The sequence below is a fragment of the Peromyscus californicus genome, unplaced genomic scaffold, assembly GCF_007827085.1.
Source record: "Peromyscus californicus insignis strain IS unplaced genomic scaffold, ASM782708v3 Scaffold_4__1_contigs__length_199733344, whole genome shotgun sequence".
Classification (NCBI taxonomy): Eukaryota; Metazoa; Chordata; class Mammalia; order Rodentia; family Cricetidae; genus Peromyscus; species Peromyscus californicus.
The window spans coordinates 85875393-85897370 of NW_026294562.1; the positions used below are offsets into that span (position 1 = coordinate 85875393).

At 46.4% G+C, this 21978-nt stretch overlaps 1 protein-coding gene across 1 annotated transcript in view; it reads right to left on the bottom strand.

Annotated features, from left to right (window-relative positions):
* Xylt1 (xylosyltransferase 1) overlaps positions 1–21978 on the bottom strand; it is a 300160-nt gene that overhangs the window by 18986 nt on the left and 259196 nt on the right. The window contains exons 7-9 of the mRNA XM_052714005.1: positions 14152–14368; positions 11208–11384; positions 5429–5691 (exon numbers count right to left, since the gene is read on the bottom strand). Of these exons, the coding sequence (XP_052569965.1) occupies positions 5429–5691; positions 11208–11384; positions 14152–14368 (657 nt within the window). The remainder of the gene's footprint in view (positions 1–5428; positions 5692–11207; positions 11385–14151; positions 14369–21978) is intronic.

Below are 21978 nucleotides of genomic sequence, written 5' to 3' on the forward strand. Positions count from 1 at the left end.
TTTTTCTTTTTCTAAAAATTACTGCCAATACATACTTGCAAACATCCAGCCTCCAACAGGAAGTTTGTTTTAAATTGCGTGCCTTTGGTCTGTACAGATTTGCTGGCTAGATAGGGCTCAAAAGCTTAGCATGGAAAAGGAAGAAATGGGAAGCAGAAAGGAGAATGGAAGAGTGAGCCGTGGAGACCAGCAACTCTCCACTTGCAAAATAAAAAGCTGCCACTTCTGCAGCGTGTAAATTGCACAGCGATAAGAGGCTGCCGTGGCTCCCTAATAACAGCGTTCCACAAATCACTGTCCCTCCTCTGCGAAACGCAGGCTTCCCTCTGCTTCCGATCTGGAGTTTGAAGTCTTTATGTTCAATTAGAATGGTAGGGGAAGCCTCCTTCCTGTGTTGACGCACCTCTCGAAATCACTGCCTTGTTACTGGGATGCCTCTGGGGCTCTGCAGAAAGAACCAGCTTTCTTCAGAGTGCTGGGTCTTCATGGCTCACACTGCACTTTAGATGTGATCGTTGTGGGTGGGAAGCCTTGGACCCTGTGCTGTTGCAGATGCTTGGCATTGTTTGGCAGTGCCTTCTCAGGTGGTGGAGGTGTGGGGTATCTGTGCTGCCCACCATGGTAGCCACCAGTAACTGCTGAGCACTTGAAATGTGGGCACAATTTTTAATGTTAGTTCATTTATTATTCTTTAATTTGTGTGCATGTGTGGTACAGGTATGTGTGTGCATGTGTGAATGCACGTGTGTGTGTATAGGCCAGAGGTGATATAAGGTGTCTTTTTCTATAACTCATCAACTTATTTTTTTGAGACAGGGTCTCTAAATGAACCTAGAGCTCACCAACTAGCTAGACTGGATGGCCAGTGAACCCCAGGGATCTTCCTGTCTGCCTCCTGGTGCTAGAACTAAAGTTTCATGCTGACATGCTTGACTTTTTATGTGGGTGCTGGGGATCTGAACTCAGGCCTTCATGCTTGACTAGCAAGCATTTTACCCATCTTCTCAGTCTCATTACTATTATTATTTTTTCTTTTCAGACAGAGTCACATGCATGCCAGGTAGGCATCTAACTTAATACATAGTCAAACATGGCCTTGAATTCCTGATTTTCTTGTCTCTTCTTCCAAATGCTGAAATTACAGATGTAGGCAACTATGCTTGCCTTAATTTTACTTAGTTTAAATGAGGATGATCACATGTGGTACTTGGACTCCTTGATATAGCCTTGGAAGAGTCTGTGTTCACCTGCACAGGTGACCCCAAAGCCTCAGGTTTCCAGTATCTGGAGCACATTTGCAACCTTCTCTGCACTGGTGTGGAAGAGTCTATTTCCCACTCCTGGCTCATCTTTGACCAATAGCAGGTGGAGAGATGCCATGGCTGTTCTGATCCAGGCCTTGTCAACCTTGTGTCTACCTTCTTGCCTTCTTGGGGTCACCATGGGAGTTGTGCTTACGCTAGTTTGTGTAAAGATGAGTCATTGGTAATGGATGAGAGTCACTAAAAGTGTCCGAGTCTGTGCCATTGTGGTTTAGCCAACAGCTCCCAGCCAAGAGCTGCAGAACAACCCCTCTGACCTGCAGCTGGCTGCAGATGCAGAAGGGAGGCAGGTCCAGACTCAGAAGGAAGATGGCCCAGCTGATTCACAAGTGAGCACGAAGGGAATGATTACAAATTCCCAACCCTGGTCTATTTGCTGCAAGGCATTGTTCCAGCAGTCCACAGGTAATGCACTGTTGGTGTTTGTTTTGTGAGGTGGGGAAGGCCACAGATAGAGGAAAGCTTGCTGCCTGGGAGTCAAAGGAGAAAATATTTCCAGAAAGGAGCAGTCAATCATACTGAGTGTTGCTGAATGTCAAGAACATGAGTGAAGGTTGAGTATTGGAGTAATCTGTTGTTTTATTGCTTGTCTTTTCTTGCATTCTTCTGTACGTGTGTGTGTGTGTGTGTGTGTGTGTGTGTGTGTGTGTGTGTGTGTGTGTGTGTGTGTGTGTGTGTTTGGGGGTGAGTGTGTACATGTGGGGGTGTTGGTGAGTGTGTGTACAGAATGCCTGTGGGGGCCAGAGGACGGTGTTGGGTATCAGTCCTTGGGTATCCTCTGCCCTTTGTTTGAGGTGAGGTCTCTTACTGGCCTGGAACTTTGTCACTTAGGCTAGGCTAGCTGTGAGCCTCCAGGATCCATCGTCTGCTGTTCTCTCTCACCATTGCTGGGATTATAGGCAGGTGTTACAGTGCTGGAGATCCAAGTCTTCATGCTTGTGAGACAAGCGCTTTCTCCCACTGAGTCATCTCCACCAAGAATGCTTGTTGTCTGGCTCTACCTCCTGCTCTACTGAGTACTGCCAGAGCCTGGCCCAAGCCTTCATAATGCCTCCACGGGGGCAGGAATAACTTCACTGTAGTCACACTGGTTGCTTCTTTGTCAGCCACAAGCACTGTGCTTAATACTTGTAGCTGGAGTGCAAAGCCTTGTCTTTTTCTACTTGTTTTGTTCCCCTCTGCCCAAACTGCCCACTTTCTGGCCACAGGTGCCTTACTTTGGGCTCCTGGGTGTGCTGAGCTCGGTTGTGCCCCAGGGCATTTGCACAGGACCCTCTGTCTGCTGGGGATGAGCTTCTCTTGTGAGTATATGGTGAGCTGTGCCTTGCCTTTGTGCTTAATGAGAACTTGCTCCGAACTCAGCAGAGCATTCATTCTTACAGATAGTTTTGACCTCTGTGATCACACATGCCCAGGCACATGTGCACACTTGGGGACTGTGTGTCTTCACACTAGAATGTGAAGATCAGGACCTTGGGGTCAGGTCTGTCTGGGTCAGAGGTGAATGTTCAGTGCCTAACAAAGAGCCTGGTACACAGTGGGTGTTCAAGCCATGCTTGCTGAGTGAGTGAAAACCTAGGATTCCCTATAGCTTTGCACTTCTTAAGTACACCTGAGGACCATGTAGCCTGAGATGTAACACACAGCCCTCTGCACCTTCTCATCACATTCCTCCATCCCTAGGGAATGGCAATAGCAACTTCACTAAGAAAAGTCAAAGAGCCAAGAGGCAGTACGATAACTTACAGAATGTAGTGGCAACATTTGTTTGGCCCAAGGTATGTTTCTCTCACTCTTTATTTACATAAGGTGAGCTTGGGGAAAAAAAATAGAGCAAAGCATACAACTTTGGGTTTCTGCTTGCCTTGAAAAAGCAAGTGTTTGGTAGTCAACTTCAAGTTGACATTCTGAGCAGCTTGGGCTAGAGTTCAACTAAGTAGTACAAGTGGTCTAGGCCAGTTTGCACAGCACCTCCTGCTGGGTGTGTACTGACTTGCAGGTGCATGGAGCTCAAGTGGTCTAGGTCGGTGTGCACAGTGCCCCCTGTAGGGCTCATGCTGACTCACAAGTACTATATTATTTACTGGCATCTGAGTTGGGGTTTGGTAGTAACATATTGGCATCTCAATCCCTGCATGGTGGATCGGAAGTGGCCTCTATTTTCTTGTGCTCTCATGTTTGAATCTGCTACATCAAACATTTCTGCAAAGCACATGCATTACTTTATAATGAGAAAATGAATCAATAAACACTGTTTTATGAAAGGTTGTACTGCAGCCTAGAAACGCACAGTGTGCATGAAATGCCCAGATCAGATGAAAGGCACTTGCTATTTCCCTAGATGCCCCACGGGTAGCAATTCATTCTCCTTTGCCTTTTTTGGGATAAGGGTCCTTTGTCCTGATTTATTCCTAGCCTCCGATTCATAAATACATGGCTTTGCCCACGGCAAGGCACAATAGCTCCATCACAATAAAAAATGAAGGAGAAAAGCCAAAGGATTCTGGGCCCAAGGCAACTAGATGGCTTGCTTCATTCCAAAGCAAGTACCAGGAGAAAGTTTCAACAACCCTAAATAAATCGGGAGTGTCTTTTGGAATTCCCTATAAGATCATTTATCTTATAGGTTCTAGGGAGCTCATGATTAAGCTGGTCCAGAAGAACAGTTGCCTCCCAAGTTTGGGGCACGATGCTGTATACTAGACAAACGGTCTGTGCTTCCAAGGTTTACACTCTTCCCACAGTCTGGCCAGGGGGAAAAGACACTCGCTGACATTGATACTGGGTGGTACAACCACACGAGATGGGCCTGATGTCCCTTTGACTTGGGGAGGTCAGGAGTGGGGGTGGCAGGAACCCTTGACCACAGAGGTGGATTGGGAGATAGCTCCATTGGTAAAATTGCTTGCCATGCAAGTGTGAAGACCTGAATTCAGATCCCCAGTACCTTCGTAAAAATCCAGATTTGTGGCATGTGCCTGTATTACCAGCACTGGGGAGAGAGAAGGACCCCTGGGGTTTGCTGGCCAATCTTACTGAATCAGTGAACACACACACACACACACACACACACACACACACACACACACAGTGGGCTGCAAAGGCGACTCAGCAGCAAGGGCTTAAAATGCTCTTGTAGAGGACACTAGTTCAGTTCCCAGCATCCTGAGTGGGTAGCTCAAAACAGCCTATAACTCCAACTCCAGGGCACCCAATGCCTTCTCCTGGCCTCCGTGGCCATCCATACTCATATGCACATATCCCTATACCCACACAAAGGCACAAGTGCATATTAATACTTCAAAAAAATGTGGGAAAATGAGACGAAGAGTGATAGAGGAGCATACCTGACATTGGTCTCTGGCCTGCACAGTTACATGAATGTGTACACATGCACACACCATAACACACATAAGCTTCTGACAGGGTGGGACTTGATGACCTTAACGACCAGGAAAGGTAAACTATGCAGTGATGGTAGGGATAGTAAATAAAGAGCCACAATGAAACAGCAACGGGAGGTGCTCCTTACGGTTACTATCTTAACCAGAACACTCACGGCTAGCCATTGTGATGGCTCTAATAAGGGTCACTAGGGCATCAAAATCTCGTGAAAGCTACTGAACACCTCAGCACGTAAAATAAGATTAAAATGAGGATCACAGTACACACTCAGGAGGGGGCTTGTGAGCACTTTCTTTTCATCTTACACAAGAAGAAACTGAGGATCTGAGGAGTTCACACCTTGTCCAAGGTCCAGATATAATGGTGCACACCTGTGATCTCAGACGTGGGGGCTGAGGCTGGAGGGCCACAGTGAGCTTAAGGTCAGCCGGGGCGACACAGTGAGATACTGTTTGCAAAAGAGAAAAACCAAGGAAGATAGGCCGACGAGAAGGAAGGAAGGAAGGGAGGGAGGGAGGCAGAGATGGAGGCTATGATTAGGGTCAACGTTACAGCTTGTGTTCGGAGAGTAAAAGTAAGCTAAGAAGCAGAGCACTAGCACAGAGTGGAGGGACTCGTGTAGTGACCAGGGAGAGCAGGGAACAGAGAGGCATGGCATAGCACCTTGCTCTGCCAGTGACCCAGCTCAGCACCTGGCTCACCTGCAGCTGTTTTCCCCATCAGTGTGCAGGGATGACTCTGCCCTCCGCAGGCCCAGACGGATGAAGGAGTGGTACAGGGTGAGCGCCACATCGCTGAGGCTGTGGATGCCATCTGGCTCGTCATAGACATTCTCCCAGTAGGAGCGGAGGCCCGGGGTGCCCGCAGGATAGTTCCCATACAGGTAAGAGTCCAGCTGCCCAATGATTTCCTGGTTCACTACAGCTTCAAATTTCCGGGCAAAGAAGGTGGGCCGGGCTGTCTGCTGTGCTCAGGAGAGATACAAGAAAAGTTTATCATCAAACAGTGGGGGGAGGGGGCATCATCCTACACCCTTTGAGGAGAGGAAAGACACTTCTGTAAGCTTGCCCGGTTCAAACTCCAGCCCTGGGACTCCATGACCTTTCAACATTCTCCTCTATAAAATGGAACAGAATGAGAGTGGGACAATGTTAGAACCTGTAAGACATCCAAGCATGGTGGGCACTTAGGAATCACCACCCAAATGACCCTGAAATAAACTGAATCATGGGTGGTCAGTGCTAGGTTGGTGCTCAGTGTTTTAGTGAAGGTCACAGATGAGCAATTTTACTTGGCTGGGAGAACACCTTAAAATCAGATTATTGGCAATGTTTACAAAGTGGAAGATTCACGGAAACAGTTCTGGCTTCCTTTTAAATAGCAACTGTTATGGGAAACCCAGGTCACATTCTGAAGTGGTAGTGGTAGGTAAACAAGAAAAGCAGCTCATCCCTTTAAAAAATCATAGCCTGTTCTTCCTGTCACTGTCTCCACCGTGCCTTAGTGCCCCCTGGCATCCTAGCTGATGGGCAGGCTCACCAGGGACACTCTGGGCATGAGATTTCACATGCTCCAGGAGCTGGGGGTGTGGCACTCTGCATTTGATAGCTTTCCAAGTAACTCCAAAGGAAAACCCAGTTACTCGCATATGGGACTCCACTTTGTCTATGACTCTTCCTCATTCATTCTAAAATTACCCTTTGTTTCAGTTAACCTTGAGTTTCAGGATCACAGATCTGCTAGATGAACATTTTACAGCAGAAATAAAAACTTCCCTTCAACAAGCAGCTGTTTTCTTAGCACCAATAAGACTCCATACAACCTATCTCAGGGTAATGATCAGCCAGACCGTGGTCTGAGCAAGACTTTCACCAGGTAAACCCACAGCCCCTTGCCCTTTTCTCTTACTCAACAACTCTGGCGACTTTCAGAAATGTAAATAAAATTCCCAACTGATTATAATGTTTTCCCATGTAAACTGAGAACTCATGGGAATGGGTCCAGAGGGAGAAGGAGATTTATTCACAGATAAACAGCAAATCAGTGGCTGTTCTGGGATGAAGACTTAGGGTTCAAAGTCCGAGACAATATATGCTGACTGAGGAAAAAGCTCAGTCAGTGAAGTGTTTGCTAGGTAAGCAGGAGGCCTTGAGCTGGGTTTCTGGACCATGTGAAAACACTAGCCATGGTGATGTGTGCCTGTAATCCCGGGGCTGGAGAGATAGAGATGGGCGGATCCTCGGGGCTTGTTGGCCAGTATAGCTTAATTAGGGAATTCTGGGCTCAGTGAGAGACTCTGCTTCATGGCCAGTATTGTGAAAATACTCCCTCTTGGGAGACTTAAATATCTACTCCCTCTTCAAAAGACCTCAACGACAAACCAAAGTTCAGATAAACCAATGATCACCCTGGGGGAACAAATGAGTTTATTAGGCTCTTATAGAACATGGGTGAGAGGTTATAGGCAGGGGCATGGTTACTCTGAAGCACCTGGAAGGTCTGCATCCAGCAGAGAAGATGGCTCCCTAGCTGCACAGATGGATCCTTTTCATGTTAAACTTCTCCAGCCTACATCCTCTATCCTTTCCCTGAGAACCCCAGGGCCATATGCAATTAGGACAGAACAGCTAGCTAGATACTCAGGTGAGAGTTCAATGATCCTGTTGACTGCTCCTATGTAGGAATGTCCACAGTCCATAGGCCACCCTCCTATGTAGGAATATCCACAGGCCATCGGCCACCCTCCTATGCAGGAATGTCCACAGTCCAGAGGCCACCCTTCTATGCAGGAATGTCCACAGTCCACAGGCTACCCTCCTATGCAGAAGTGTCCACAGTCCACAGGCCACCCTCCTATGCAGAAATGTCCACAGTCAACAGGCCACCCTCCTATGCAGGAATGCCCACAGTCCATAGGCTACATCATGATGGACTTTTGCAAATAGGCACAGCTGGTCTCTTGAAGATGGAAGTTGTTTTGCCTAGAGGACTGAGTTCTATAACAGCGTCCAGAGAAACGATGCCTAAAGTTGGTCTCTGCACACATAGACACATAAACACAAACACATACACACATGCAAGCACACTCATGCACTCACATGTGCGTATAAAGAAATAAAACACAAAGCACCTGCCATCTGTAAGTATTATACTATTTCTTAGGCAGAGCTTCACAAACTTCTTCAGCAGAAGGCCAAAATGTAGATATGTAAAGCACTGAAACTTCTCAACTCTGAGGCATGGAAACACCCAGAGACAAAATGGTAAGTGAGCAGTGGTGGTAGCTGCATTCCAACAGAACTTTATTATAAGAGTAGGCTAGGCTGACTCTGGCCAGGGAGTTGTAGTGTGCTGACCCATGGCCCAGGACTGTACAAAGAGCTAACATACAGCCCTGTCCCTTGAGGAGTTCACTCTGGCCAACTGTTACTGTGGGTTGAGCACAGTGTGCCCTTCAGAGGACTAATGGCTGCAATAATGATACTGATAACTCTGGGGATATTGTACAAAAGGCATCACAATCTCGTCACCTAAGTCAGCCAGGCAGGGTCATAATTCCCATTCTACAGATGAGGAACCGATACTCAGGAAATGCTCACAGCTCCAACACTTATACCACATCCCACAGCTCCAAACCCTGAGCTTTTTTGTCACATCTCTCTACAATGGACTGGTGAGTGAGCAGAAAGCCCCTAAGAAAGAAACATCCTGGACTTGGTGCTGAGCATCTTATCACCTTCACTTCCTGGGCCCTGGGATCTCTGTTTTGGAGAGGGGTTGGACAGCACTAGGGACTCAACCCACTTGAGTTCACGTCCTCTGCTATGTCTTAAGTGTGCATGTCTTTAGGCATATCTCCCAACTGCCCTAACTTCAATTTCCCTGTCTTTGAAGTGGGTACAGAAGCATGAGTTACTAGCACATGTTTTCATAGGCCGGAAAAGGGTGTTGGATTCCCTGAAGCTGGAGTTACAGGCATATGTGAGCCATCTGACATGGTGCTGGGAACTGAACTTGGGTCCTCTAGAAGAGCAGGAAGACTCTTAATCAATGAGCCACCTCTCTAGCCCCAAGGGTATGAGTCTATTTTTATCATTCTCTTCCTCAGAGTTCCTTGGAAAAGAACTCTCTGCTTCTGAGAGACAGCAGAGAGTCTAGATATTGAAGGTTAGCCTTGTCTTTACTTATTGCAAAAGAAAGAGCTGTGTGCACATACCTTACTCTCTAAGTCAGCCTGGTTCATCAGAGACCATGATGTCCCCAGGAAGTTGTGACTGTCTTACAGATGCCACCACCAGGAACAGCCTGAGGTAGCAACACTCCCAAGAATCAGCATACTAAAGCTCTGGGCTTCTATCTTTAAATGCTGAAGGTCTGCAGCAAAGGCCTGGGATCACCCTAGACAAAAGCATGACCACTTTTCTTCTTTTGGACAGATAAGGCATTGCCCCTGCAGCCTTCTTGCTCTGCACAGACAGTGAGTGGAGAGTCCCAAAACACCCAAGTTTATGCTTAAGTTAACATTAGTCTGAAGGATCCTGGCAGCTCTCAGTGCATCACCAAATATAGGCAGCTAAAGATGATCAGTGGGGATGTTGGGAAATAATAACAACAGAAAATAGCTGCTTTTTCTGTGTCCACAGAGGTACAGAACTAGTGGAGACTAACATACCTACCTATCCTTAGCCCTACCAAATTCATTAGCTGCATGGCCACAAAAAAGAATTTTAATCCCTCTTTGCTTCAGTATGGCCACCGACAAAGCAGATGACCTCCATCCCAGCAAAGCCAATGCCCAAAGAGGGTCTGGCACACAGCTGATAAAGAGTAGATCCAACATGACAGTATCCTAATCACATGGTGACCTTCTACATGGTCTCTGTTTGGTCCTGACTTGTAGCTGTGCAAAAGGCTGAGGTTCTGCATCCTGGACAAGCCTCCTGGTGATGGAGATGCTACATATCTGTAGCTATGCTCCAAGGGACCAGGTCAAGAGACCTGAAGCTGCACAAAGGCAATTTTGATTATGCATCACCACATCAAGGATGTCTCCTGGTGTCATCAGCTTGTGCTGCTGTGCCTGCCATCCTTCTGCAAAGCAGAATATCATCTCCATGTGATGACTATAGGGACTCCACCTGATCTGTTTCAGCATTTTATAGGGTTTTTTTTTGTTCCACTAGAAAGAGAAGAGGAAAAAACCCAGAGCCCATACCTCCCAGGTACCACACTGTCCTGGGGGAGGAAATAGAGTGAGAAGAAAGTCCATCTAGAGTAGGACTCGGGGGCCAAGGCTCTCTCCTGGCTTGTGGCAAGCAGGTTAGCATTTCCTACCCTGCTACCTCCACACCGATCAGGATTGTACAGTGAAAGGTTATGCAGAGACAGCTGTACAAGAAATGATGTTTCCACCTCTAGTTATTCCTTCAAGTTTATAGAACATGGTGGTCTCCCAACCTGGATACTCCTCAGGTTTTTCCAAAGTGCAAAACAACAATATTCTAGCCTTTGCTGGAGACCAGTGGTTCTCACCAAGGGGAAAGTTTGAACTTAGGGCATATTTTGGGACATTGTTGGACATCTTTGGTCATGACAGTTGAAGATGCAGCTGCTACCTGTGGGTGGAGACCACAGAGGATGGTCTCCAACAACACATTGACCCAGTCACAATGCCAGGAGTGCTGGGGTGAAAAATCTGCCCTCAATATAGTCAAGCATATACCAAGAAAAAACTGTTTTAACAAATATTCCTGGGGATTGTGACTGAGAGGCAATATAGAGAAGATGATGGGAATGACCTTGGAAATTGATGCTTGGGTTACATCATCTCTTATTGTATGTATTCATCCATGATTCAGTCTATCTGTCTGTCTGTCTCTCTCTGTAGTGTAGTGTTTGTCTCTCTCTCTCTCTCTCTGTGTTCAGGTGCAAACACCTGTGCATGTGTGTATAGAGTTTGGAAGAGGATGTTGGGTATCTCACCCTAGGGCTCTCTGCCTTGAGACGGTATTTCACTGAACCTGGAGCTTACCATTTTCAGCTAGCCTGCTGGTCACTGTACCTCATGGATTTTCCTCTCTGTCATTCCTCAGCACCAGGGTTAAAGACACAGCCATTCCAGGCTTCTACTGTGGGTGCTGTGGATCCAAACTCAGCTCCTTACGCTTGTGTAGCACTTACCCTTTCTCGAACAGCTGTTTCTCTAGCCTGGGATGTGTGATCATGAACAGGGTTTCCGAGCATTTGCACCTCAGTTTATCTCTAAGATGGAAGGGTCATAAGAGCGGCAACACACACGTCAGGGCTATTGGGAGGTTCATGAATCACTCCGGGGAGGCTAGTTCAGCCACTTGGCATGGGATAAATGCTTGCTAACTGCTGGGCAGTGAGGATAAGATGGCTCATCGGTCTGGCCTTAAAGGCTTGCAGCGGCTTCCTTGGAAGGTGTGTGTCTGTGTGTGGGGGGGCAGGTGGGCTCACCTGGAAGCGATGGAAGTCCTGAGGCTTGAAGTCGTTGGGGGAGCAGCCACACCAGTCCACGATGTGTTTGTACTGGCACTTGCAGCCCAGCTTGCGGTTCCAGTTGGTGATGCGCAGGTTGTTATCCACCATGGTGTCACAGTGGGGGCTGTTCTCCAGGACTGTGTGGAAAAAGGACTGCAGAGGAGAGAAGGGTGCAGACTGAGAACCCAGTAACACACAATCAAGTGTGTCAGATTGGCATGTTCCCCCTGAAGACCATGGAGTGCAAAGGCTTTCCAGGACGCCGGTATCAAGTCTATCTCAGGCACACAACATCAGCTGCCAGGCCTGTCCATCTCAGTGCTCAGATGTCTGTTTAGACTTCATGGGATAATTCTACTTACAGGTCTATTGCCTTGGACATGCCTTCCCTAGTGCCTAAAATCCGATATGAAGATATCTGCCCCTTATCACTCAGGACATCTGCTGTCTGTTGAACAGATAGGAAGAGTTTCTCAAGATGTATTAACAAATGGGGACCAGAAGCAAACAGGGCGGACAGCTTCCCAGAAAACTACAGGCTGCAAGGGCTCTTGCTTGCAAAGAGCCAGACTGGAAACCTATAGGTTTCAGGTCTGCAATAGATTGGTAACAATGTCCAGTGAACTTGGATTTCAGCTCTGGACGAGGAAGGCCAGACTCTTGGGTCCACCCATACACTGACTACATTGCAGGGCAGGGCAGGGCTGCTTGCTGTCCATCACTCTCACTACAACACAAGAAAAGGTGGGTGGGAGAGATGCTGCTATTGGTAGTGCTGGACCAGGAGCCACTGCACTAAGAGAATGCGACTAGAACAGAGTGCTTGCTGTCCACGGTCCTTAATCAGGGTGTTGCTAGACTGGGTATTGAGGGTTGTTTTCTGTCCGTGGTGCTGAAGGTGCCCACACAGTGTGGCCATAACACAAGTAAAAGTGGGCGGACAGCTTCTATGCATGCTTTCTATGCTAATGAACCAGGGCCCATAGTCCTCTTCTAATTCTAGGACTCTTGGCCAGTTCTTTCAAGGACTCTGAGGAAGAGGTAATGCTGGGAGGAAAAGAGAGACAGAGAGGAGACATAATGTTTGGTTAGAGACACTGAGATACTGAAAGAGAAGGGAAAGAGAGATTTCTGTTTCAACGCTATTTTATAACAAGCTCTGCCAACTGGAGAATATGCTTCCTCTGGACCCTGGTTCCCAGGGGAAGCTGTTGGTGGATATGTGTCTGACTGTTGCAAATTTATGGACACAGCCTTTGGATTTTTTTTTTTTTCCTAAGCCCTGGAGCTGTCTAGGAAAGAACAAGCAGGCAGACGTAGCACAATGGAGGGAGAGGGTCTGACAGAGACCCCAGGGACATGTTTTAATGCTGAGGTAGGGGTGGGGAAGAGAGTGCACTCAGAGTTGTGGGCACCGATGGTGTCATTGGCATATTGCTGAGAACAACCAAACTCCCAGAGAATCTCTTTTAGATGGGCGGATGGGCAAAATGAAGCTCCACCTGCCACTCAACTCCACTCACTTGTCTTCCTGTGATGCTAATGACATTGGCAGGGGACCTGGATTTAAACTTGAATTGTCTACAAGCCCACAGAGGCACCTCTCTTCCATCAAGCAGTGGGGAAAAGTACCCAATTATCAATTGCCCTGTGTCCTTTATAGCGATGCAGAAATTCCCTGCAAGATAATGGATGAGGAGGTTATCAGAATGGAGAGAAAAGGTGATTTTCGCTGAAACAGGATTAAAAGCTGATGACTTAACATGTGCACAGAATAGTAAAACGTGGCTCAGAGAGGCTGAGCTTCTCTTCACACTGAGGCGTGTAGACAGCCAGTCCTCCTGGGAGCTGGCCCCTGACCTGATAATACATGGGAACCATCCATGGAGATGCATGGTTTGTTCCAGACTTTGTGATCAGAGCTTGTGGCCCAACAGGGGGGAAGCAGAGAACCACACATGGGCAATGCCACAGGCTCCATGGAAACAGAACATGCACTGGGGTTTTCCCAAGGTTAGAAGTCAGGATAAAATTGCATGGAGGTCAGTGAGATGAAGCTAGATGCTCTGGTCTCAGATCTGATAAGGCAGCTTCCAGCATGTGATGGGCAACATATGAGGATGTGCCTGGCTGTTTTAGAATGGTCTTGAGCCTTATGCAATGGGGACTGCACCTGGATGCTACAAAAGATTCAGGGGCTTGTTCAATATGCTCCACAGGAAGGGCTGGGTCCTGAACATTTGGCCATGATGGCTGACAATGGAGAGGGCCAGTGAAAGAGATCCTGTTTAGTTTCCTCAGGGCAATTTTGGATCAAAAGTGTGCGCATGTGTGCGCACACATGTGTGTACAATGAAGACAGCACTATCAGGGAGTGACAGGAATGACAGAACTGTATTCAAATGAGAAAAGGGATTACTGGTGCTGAAAACGGTTATTACTTTACTGCATGATTGATGACTGGAGGATGTATTAAAAGTTGATGTGGCCGTGTCCTGGAACTGTTAGCATGCACTGCACAATTGCAAAGAGTGTCATCAACAATCAGAGGGCTTGCAATTTTAATACTTTTTTTTTGTTGCTGCAAAATAGCAATAACATCTTTTTCTAGAAAATTCAGAATATTGGATTTTTTTTCTATTACAAATGGGGGCTGAGTGCCTTGACTAGGGCTGCTTTCTGTACTTTGCATGGAGAGACCATGCAGGCTGTTGGTAGCATCCCTGACACTGTATGTGCACCACAGTTCTTGCTATAATGTCAGGATGTGCTGGGATCAATGTGGTTCTTCAGCCTTGTCTGGTGATTTACAGAATAGTCCCGTGGAGCCAGGCTCACACTGCCAAACATTCACTCTCTGCTAAGGCTACACATAGCCCCTGTCCCTGTCCCCTGACCTGGGATCTTTCCTGGTACTCACCTCAGCAGGAAGGAGGGTGTAAGAGTAAAACTGCTTCATCTTTGTCACCAGGTCATCCGTGGAGAATGCCACATATTCCACAAACTTCCGGTTAAGCAGGAACCAATCAGAGCCACCGTCCACAGCAATGCCCTCTGGGATCCGCCGATCCCCCAGGCGCCACATGTGTGCATCACACTCCAGGAAAAGACGGTCCAGGCCCTGTTTCCGAATGAACCTGGGCAAAACAGGTTGAACTTGAGTACCTGGGAAAGAGAGGTCTTCCCAGAGCCCAAGGACACCATCATGGTAGTCAGGGCATTTATTGAGTATTTTTTATGTGCTCGTTGGAGCCAGGATTTCGTGATGAGCCCACCGCTTATTCCTCTGGAGTGAGGGAGGGCACAACACCTAAGGGGCAGGAATTACTGTTGTCCTATTGGATGGAAGAACCACTGGATCCCAGAGAATCTAGTGTAGTCAGCCACCCAGAAGCTCACACAGACATGAGCAAATTCAGTCTCACCTTAACTTTTCTAGAAATCTCTCCCAACAGCCTTTTAGTGGCTGCTGTGACAGTGTGATGAATGCAGCTCGTGGGCCCTCATCTTAGGACAATGCTATGAAGTTCCTTTCCATGCTCACTCACTCACACTCACATGCACACTCTTACACGTACACTCACACTGACATAACTCAGTTGGTAGAAATGCCTGCATAGATAGCATGCATGAAGCCATGGTTCAATCTCCAGTTTGAATCTGCCTGGCATGATGACATCATCCCAGCACTCAGGAGGTAGAGGCAGGAGGAACATAAATTTAAGGTCGTCTTTGGCTATGTGCTGAGTTCTGAGGCTAGCTTGGGGTTGATACACACATACACACACAAACACACACACACATGCACATGCATCAGATTTAGATTCCATCATGAGTGCATGGTTGGAACCTTCTGGGCTTTAAGCTCCACATGGATACTGAGCTTGTTAGAGTGAAAATCCTTCCTTCTTGATCCCCACAAGCACCAAGAACCATGCTTAGCATGTGATAGGTGTTCAATAAAGGCTTGTTGTGAAGAAACTGAAAGTTCAGGAAGAAAGTTTGCTCATAGTTCTGCTATAAACACCACAACAAAACCATGACATGTTAGTATTAATGCGTGTTGTTCTCTTTTCAGCACTAAAGTTCAAACCCAGGGCCTGAGCATGCTTGGCAGGTACTCCACCACCAAGTTCATACCTGAGTCTCAATTCACACATAATACATGGGTTTAATAAAATATTTTGAAAAAATAACAAATTATGATCTTTTAGGTATTTCATTAGCACATTAAATGACAAGATGTGGTGGCATCCTGGAACATCTAGTAAGTACTTTTGTGGAAGCAGTGGGCATAAATTATGCTTTGAAGCATCTACACAAACTATAATGTGATATGAGAGCTTGTAATTCCAGTCTGTGCCTAATTCAATGATCACTGGTATTGCCATGGCTTGATGCTTACACAATTTCAGGTTGCATTTGGTGGAAAAAAGTGAAAGGTCCATCTGAGCTCTTCTCATGCAAATACAAAACTGATGCCCCTGTCTTTTGTAGTAGAAAACACATTCTCTCTCTCTCTCTCTCTCTCTCTCTCTCTCTCTCTCTCTCTCTCTCTCTCTCCCTCCCTCCCTCCCTCCCTCCCTCCCTCCCTCTCTCTCTCTCTCTCTCTCTCTCTCTCTCTCTCTCTCTCTCTCTCTCTCTGTCTGTCTCTCTCTCTCTCTCCCTCTCTCCCTCTCATCTCCTTTAGGACTATGCAGGGCAGATGGGGCAGAAGTAGCATTTCTTCTCTGTCTCTGTTTCTGTGTCTCTGTCTTTTTCTGTGTCTGTCTGTCTGTCTCTCTCTCTCTCTGCAGCTAGGAAATTCAAAGCTCCTTACATGAGATCTAAGGAAGTGGGTGTGTTAGGAGTGTAGGCAGAACTATAAGCAAGCTTTCTTCTTGAACTTGCAGTTCACTCACAGCTAGTCTTTATTGAACACCTACTGTGTGTTAGGCATGGTTCTAGGTGCTCATGGGAGTCAAGAAGAAGGAAAGATGATCCTTGCTCTGATTAAACTAGGTGTCCATGGGTAGTCTACAGTCCAGAAAGCTCCCAATCCAGGGATCCTTCTGCCCTTCTGCTGTTCCAGCCTTCTGAGCCATGCACTGGTTCAGGAATCTGAATCTCTGAAGCTCTGATTAGCAGTCCTCTGTGTGAATCTCTCCTGTCACCCCTAGAGCAGTCCTGCCCCATGCTAGGCTGGCCTCACCCCTGCAGCAGTCCTGCTCCATGCTAGGCTGGCCTCACCCTGCAACAGTTCTGCTCCATGTGAGGGTGGCCTCACCCCTGCAGCAGTCCTGCTCCATGCTAGGCTGGCCTTACCCCTGCAGTAGTCCTGCTCCATGCTAGGCTGGCCTTACCCCTGCAGCAGTCCTGTTCCATGCGAGGGTGGCCTCACCCCTGAAATAGTCCTGTTCCATGCTAGGCTGGCCACTTTCCCAAAGACACACAGAGGACTCATATTGACAGAGTCCACCAGAACACCCAAATATCCAGAAGGCCTGGGTGTCCAGTATCCCTGGTTTTATTCTTTTCCTGGTGAGTTCATTCATAAAATCTCCTTCTTCTTGGGAAGTTCAGTGGGAGCTGTTCACTATGGACACGCTACCACTTCCACAGAAACAAAACTGGAGTGCGACAGGAAGTCTTGGGCTTTGAAATATCAACTCCTGTCTTGATTCCAGCTACTAATCATCATACAATACTGTCCAGGGGCAGCACAGGACCATGCTAAACAGATAACTTATGTGAAAATTCATATGTAAACCATACTAGCAGAGAGAGAAAGTGAAAAAGAACCCATCAGTGAGGGGCCTAGCAAATCCCTCCTTCCGTGGAGCAGTATTTAAACCCCACATTCCATCATGGGCTAGAAGAATCTTCTAGTAATTTTAATGTGATGTCCCAGGTCATAATACTCAAATGCAATATTCATGTATGAGTCATTTCCAAAATGAAATGTTCATGACTTTGGGGAAGTGGGTTCCACATTTACTGCTTTTCCAAACAGGATAAGCTGCAAATATGTGCTTTGGTTAAGTATGAGTAAATAAAGACAGCCCATTCCTGAGAAAAGTTTCTCACACCACAGGAGCTACTGAGGACTTTGTTTTGTTTTAGAAGAAGATGGTAGCAGACCAGAGTCTGGTTATCAACCAGGAGAGCAGAGTCAACTCTTTGAGCCAATATTTATTTTTTAAATTTTCATTTACTCTCTTCTGTGCATTCACCATGACAAAACATAAAAGGTGACGTTAGAAGACAAGGTAAGTCTAAAGTCACCCTCTTTTTATAGCTCCTGGTTCTCTTCCATGAGGGCTGAGCACTAGTTTGCATCTATGGAACTTACAATATGCAGAAGGGGATCAAGGATGTCCTCTCCATCCTCTCAGTTTTATTTCTCATTGCCATGGTTACCTTGGGGAATCTGGGCAACAGGTGGCGCCAAAGCAACACAGGCACTATGAAGACCCAGGTACTGATCCAAGTTCAGCATGACTCCATGAACCCACAAGAGGAGTTCTAACAGCCTTCTGTATCAGATGCCCCTGAAAGGGCCTTGCAAAGCATTTAGCAAACACTAGTTACCCAAGCAATGAATGAGGGCAACCGTCAATCAATTCTTCCACATGATGACACCCCTTGCCTATCCCTAGCATCTTGACTTCTTTTCTTGCTTTATTGTTATCCAAATGTATCTTCTTTCTCATGTGCAAGGTTCTTATTTAGTTTGTCATCTGTTTCTGCTCATGAGGTGTAAGTATTGAGATGGCAGAGATGTTTGTCTCCTGGTTCTCTACCATATCCCTAGAATAATGCATTCCATATACCAAGTACTCAGTAAATGTTTACTCAAGGGATGAATGAACAGCAGAAAAGGCCGGAGCCATAGCCATTAGACAATCAGGAAGTCACAGAAATGACACAACTAGGTACCCACCCAGTTCCTCTAACAGAGGAGTTAGAGGAATGGACTCTCTGAAAGGCTGAGTCATTTCAGCCAGGCTTGGTCACCCCAGCACTTGGGAAAGTGAGGCAGGAGGCTTGCCTTGAATTTGAGGGCAGCTTGGGCTATATAGTGAGTACCAGGCCAGCTGGAGCTACACAGCAATAACTTGCCTCAAACAAAACAAAAACAAGACAGGTTAAGTAACTTCTCCAAAGTCGCAGAGCCAGGGGTCTTGAGCTTGACTCCAAGGCAAGCTCTCAGGATTTCTGTCATTCTTCACTGCTTCAATTCACCAGGGCCCCTCCCAAAGGGGTAGAAACAAAGGCTTTGAGCATTTCCACTGTTTCAAAGAGATGGTGTCTGGGAGTAAGAGTCTCATTTTGCTTTGAAAGGTTTTCTGGGGGTCCTCACTTACACCTTCAGAGTGGCCTTCTTGAATTTCATATGGAAGCACTTGCATTCAGTTTTGCTTCCTGGGTTTTGAGAAATGCATGGCTTGCCTTTCAAAGTTTATTTTTACTTACAATATAGGACCAAGTCTTAGCTAAATAGGCTCCATTAGGAATCAAGGGACCAAATTCTAACAGCTGAGAAGGAACCTAAGTCACATGGAAGGTCTTGATTAAGCCACAGGGGTCCAGCTGCCCCCAGGGACGAAGAGGTCAGTGAAGAAGGGCTCCACAGTATCATCAGGAGCTAAAGTAGTTTCTCCATTCTGCTCATTCCCTTGCTGCCATCTTGGCATAACCACCAAGTATGGGGCTATAACTCAGGACTTTCTTGTGAGTTCTAAAAGGATGGAGGCTGTCCCTTAGGGTCCTCAGTGTGTTCAAAGAAGCCTTAGCAGTTCACTAAGATAACTAATTCTACAGCTGAGCAAAACAAACAAAGAGAAAAGCAACTGAGACCCAGAGAAGATGAATGATGTCCCAGAGTCACATTCCTGGACAAACCAATCTGCTCCATATTCTCCATGGCCAGCACCCTGTCATGGAACCCCTTTAGAAAAACACAAACCAGGCATTTTATTTAAAACATAAGGCCCAGGGTTGAGCCATGGTTTAGTTGGTAATGTGCTTGTGTAAAAAAAAAATGAGAACCCAAGTTTGATCTCCAGAACCCATGTAATAAGCCAAGTGTGGTGGTGCATACTTGTAACTCTGGTGCTCAGAGGCAGAGGCAGGTCAGGTGGATCCCTTGGCTCTATGGATGCCAGCCCAGCCTAACCAGTAAACTCTAGGCCAATGAAGTGCTACATCAGAAAACAAGGTAGATGATTCTTGAAATATCAAAGGTTGACCTCTGGCCTACACACACACACACACACACACACACACACACACACACACACACACACACATCTGCATATCCACACATATATCTTCACACATACAAATAAGCAAATAAATAAAAATAGAACAAATAAAGCCATAGAACAAAGCATGGCAGCCCACAAACTCTGCAATCATTCAGTCATCTGACATGCTCAAACATTGCAGCCATATGATGTAGGGGAGTCATGAAGCCAGGCTCCTTGGTTTAAGGTCTATATCTGGAACTAACTCCACACTTCCTTAATCATGCGATGCCTCAATATCTCAGGCATAAAAGAGTCACTGAAGAAATGCCTACCCCTAAGAGTTAGTCTGAAGGCTTAAAAAAGGTAGTGTGGGGGTGGGCTCAGTGCAGTGCTGGACATATAGTCAGCACTCCATAAGACATTTGTGGTGTTGAAGTTTTCCTTCATACAAATAGATCTTTTCAATGTTTATCTCTTTTATTATTTTCTGGGATTTAGTAAAAAGGCAAGCAGTGTATGTCAGGAGCTGAAAAGAAACCCCCATGCTGGAAAGGGATGATGCTTCAGCACCAAGGATAGCGCCCAGAATTCCCTACTTGGAACCCCAGTTTGTGAAGTTATTTCATTTCAATGGTTGTGATGGTGGAGGTGATAGGTGTCATACCCGTCCTTCTAATTGTGCCCAAGGTCTACCAATACAAACCCTTCCTGCTATCTTAAGTCAGGAATTAGCACTAGGTTCTGATCCGTGCTGACTCCAGCAGACACTGGTACAGGGAACTAAAGGGCTTGGGACAGTCACGATTTTATCAGCCTTAGAGAGCATTTTTGATATCTTCCAGACCCTGATCTCTGTACTGAGACTAGGACTGAGAACACCATCTCTGCCCTTCTCTCTGATCTAAAGGCAGAGAACAAAGTAGGTAGTGAGAGCCAGCATTTGCTGAGTACACACAACATTCTAGGCCTGATCCATGCACTCAGTACATACTCTGATGCAGTCTTTTCTAGGAGAGAGGCAGATAGACTGGGTGGGGGAGAGTGAGCGTACACATGGCTGGTTAGTGGCAAGGATGAGAATTCAACCTTAACTGTCATCCTCTGGATTCCATACCCTAAGCCACGAGATCATAATACCATTTTAATGAACAAGTAGAGAGAAAAATGCAATTCACAAATATGCGATTTTACTTTATGTGTTTGTTGTGCAGGGAAAATCAAGGGCAAGGGCAAAAAGCTGCTAAGGAATTTTAAGTGGTGAAGACGGCCAGAGATAGCTGCCACTCTACACTGTGCAGGGAAAACCAACATGGCTTGCTGCTCAAAGAGAGAAGAGAAAGATGCCCAAGAGGAAATGCAGAACCAGTGGCTTGAATTCTGAGACCTACAGATTCCAGAACTCTGTGTTAGTCCAGGCTTCAAGGCTAGAATCTGCTTGTCCCTCTTAGAAGCCAAAGGTTCACTGAAGGCCTTGAGTTTTATATAGTCCATGTACTGTTTGTTTGCATATGGATGCAAATGTGGTGTGTGTGTGTGTATGTGTATGTGTGTGTGTGTGTGTGTGTGTGTGTGTGTGTGTGTATGTGTGTGCGCGCGCACATGTGCATATGCATGCAGTCCATACTTAATGTCTGGGATCTTCTTTGACCTTATTTTTGAACAGGGTTTTCACTGAACTTGAAGCTTACTGACTTGAAGACTGTCTGGCTGATGAGCACAAGGATCCTCTTGTCCCCACATGCTCCTCTCCCCCAGCACTGTCATGGCCAGTGGAGGCTACTTCATCCAGATTTTTCTACACAGGTGCTGGGGATCCAAATTCAGGCCCTCATGCTTCTCCTCATGCTTCTGTGGCAAACACTTCACTTAACGATTAGGAGGCTCCTTTCCAGCCCCTTCATGTATTTTTAAAAACAGCGTGTCTGCTGCTTTCTGTTTTCATTATCAGAGTGATGCCTGTCATTATCTAGACTGTTTTGGATGTAGAAAGAAATGCAAAAAAAAAAAAAAAAAAAAGGAAAGAAAAAGAAAAGAAAATCCTATTCTACTCCTCAGTGATTCTGGGAATGTATTTTCTTCTTTTTAGGCTATTTTCTGAGTATTCACATTTTCATGAAAAACCAGAAAGGTGCACAGCAGAGTAATGGGAGGGGATGTATGAAAAGTCCTGTGCAGGGGGTGGGAGATGAGCGTGGGCATAACACAAAATTCTAAGGTGACATGGCTCCTGAAACTCATAGGGCATCATGAGTGTGATAAATGACCAAGTGAGGTGTATGGGAAGGAAAGTAGAAATGTGATCTGCTTTCTCTACTGGAAATGCAATATTAATTATGTGTTTTCATTAGAGTGCTGTGTGTCAACCAAGGGAGGGAGCCCATCTCTGCAGAAGCAAGATGGTACCAAAGGACCTCCTGACAGCAGATCTACCAGGAGGAGGCTCCTGGCCAGGCTCCCTGTGGACTTGCCAACTTTAGGTTAATCAGTTGCCTGTTTACACATCCAATGGGATTTGA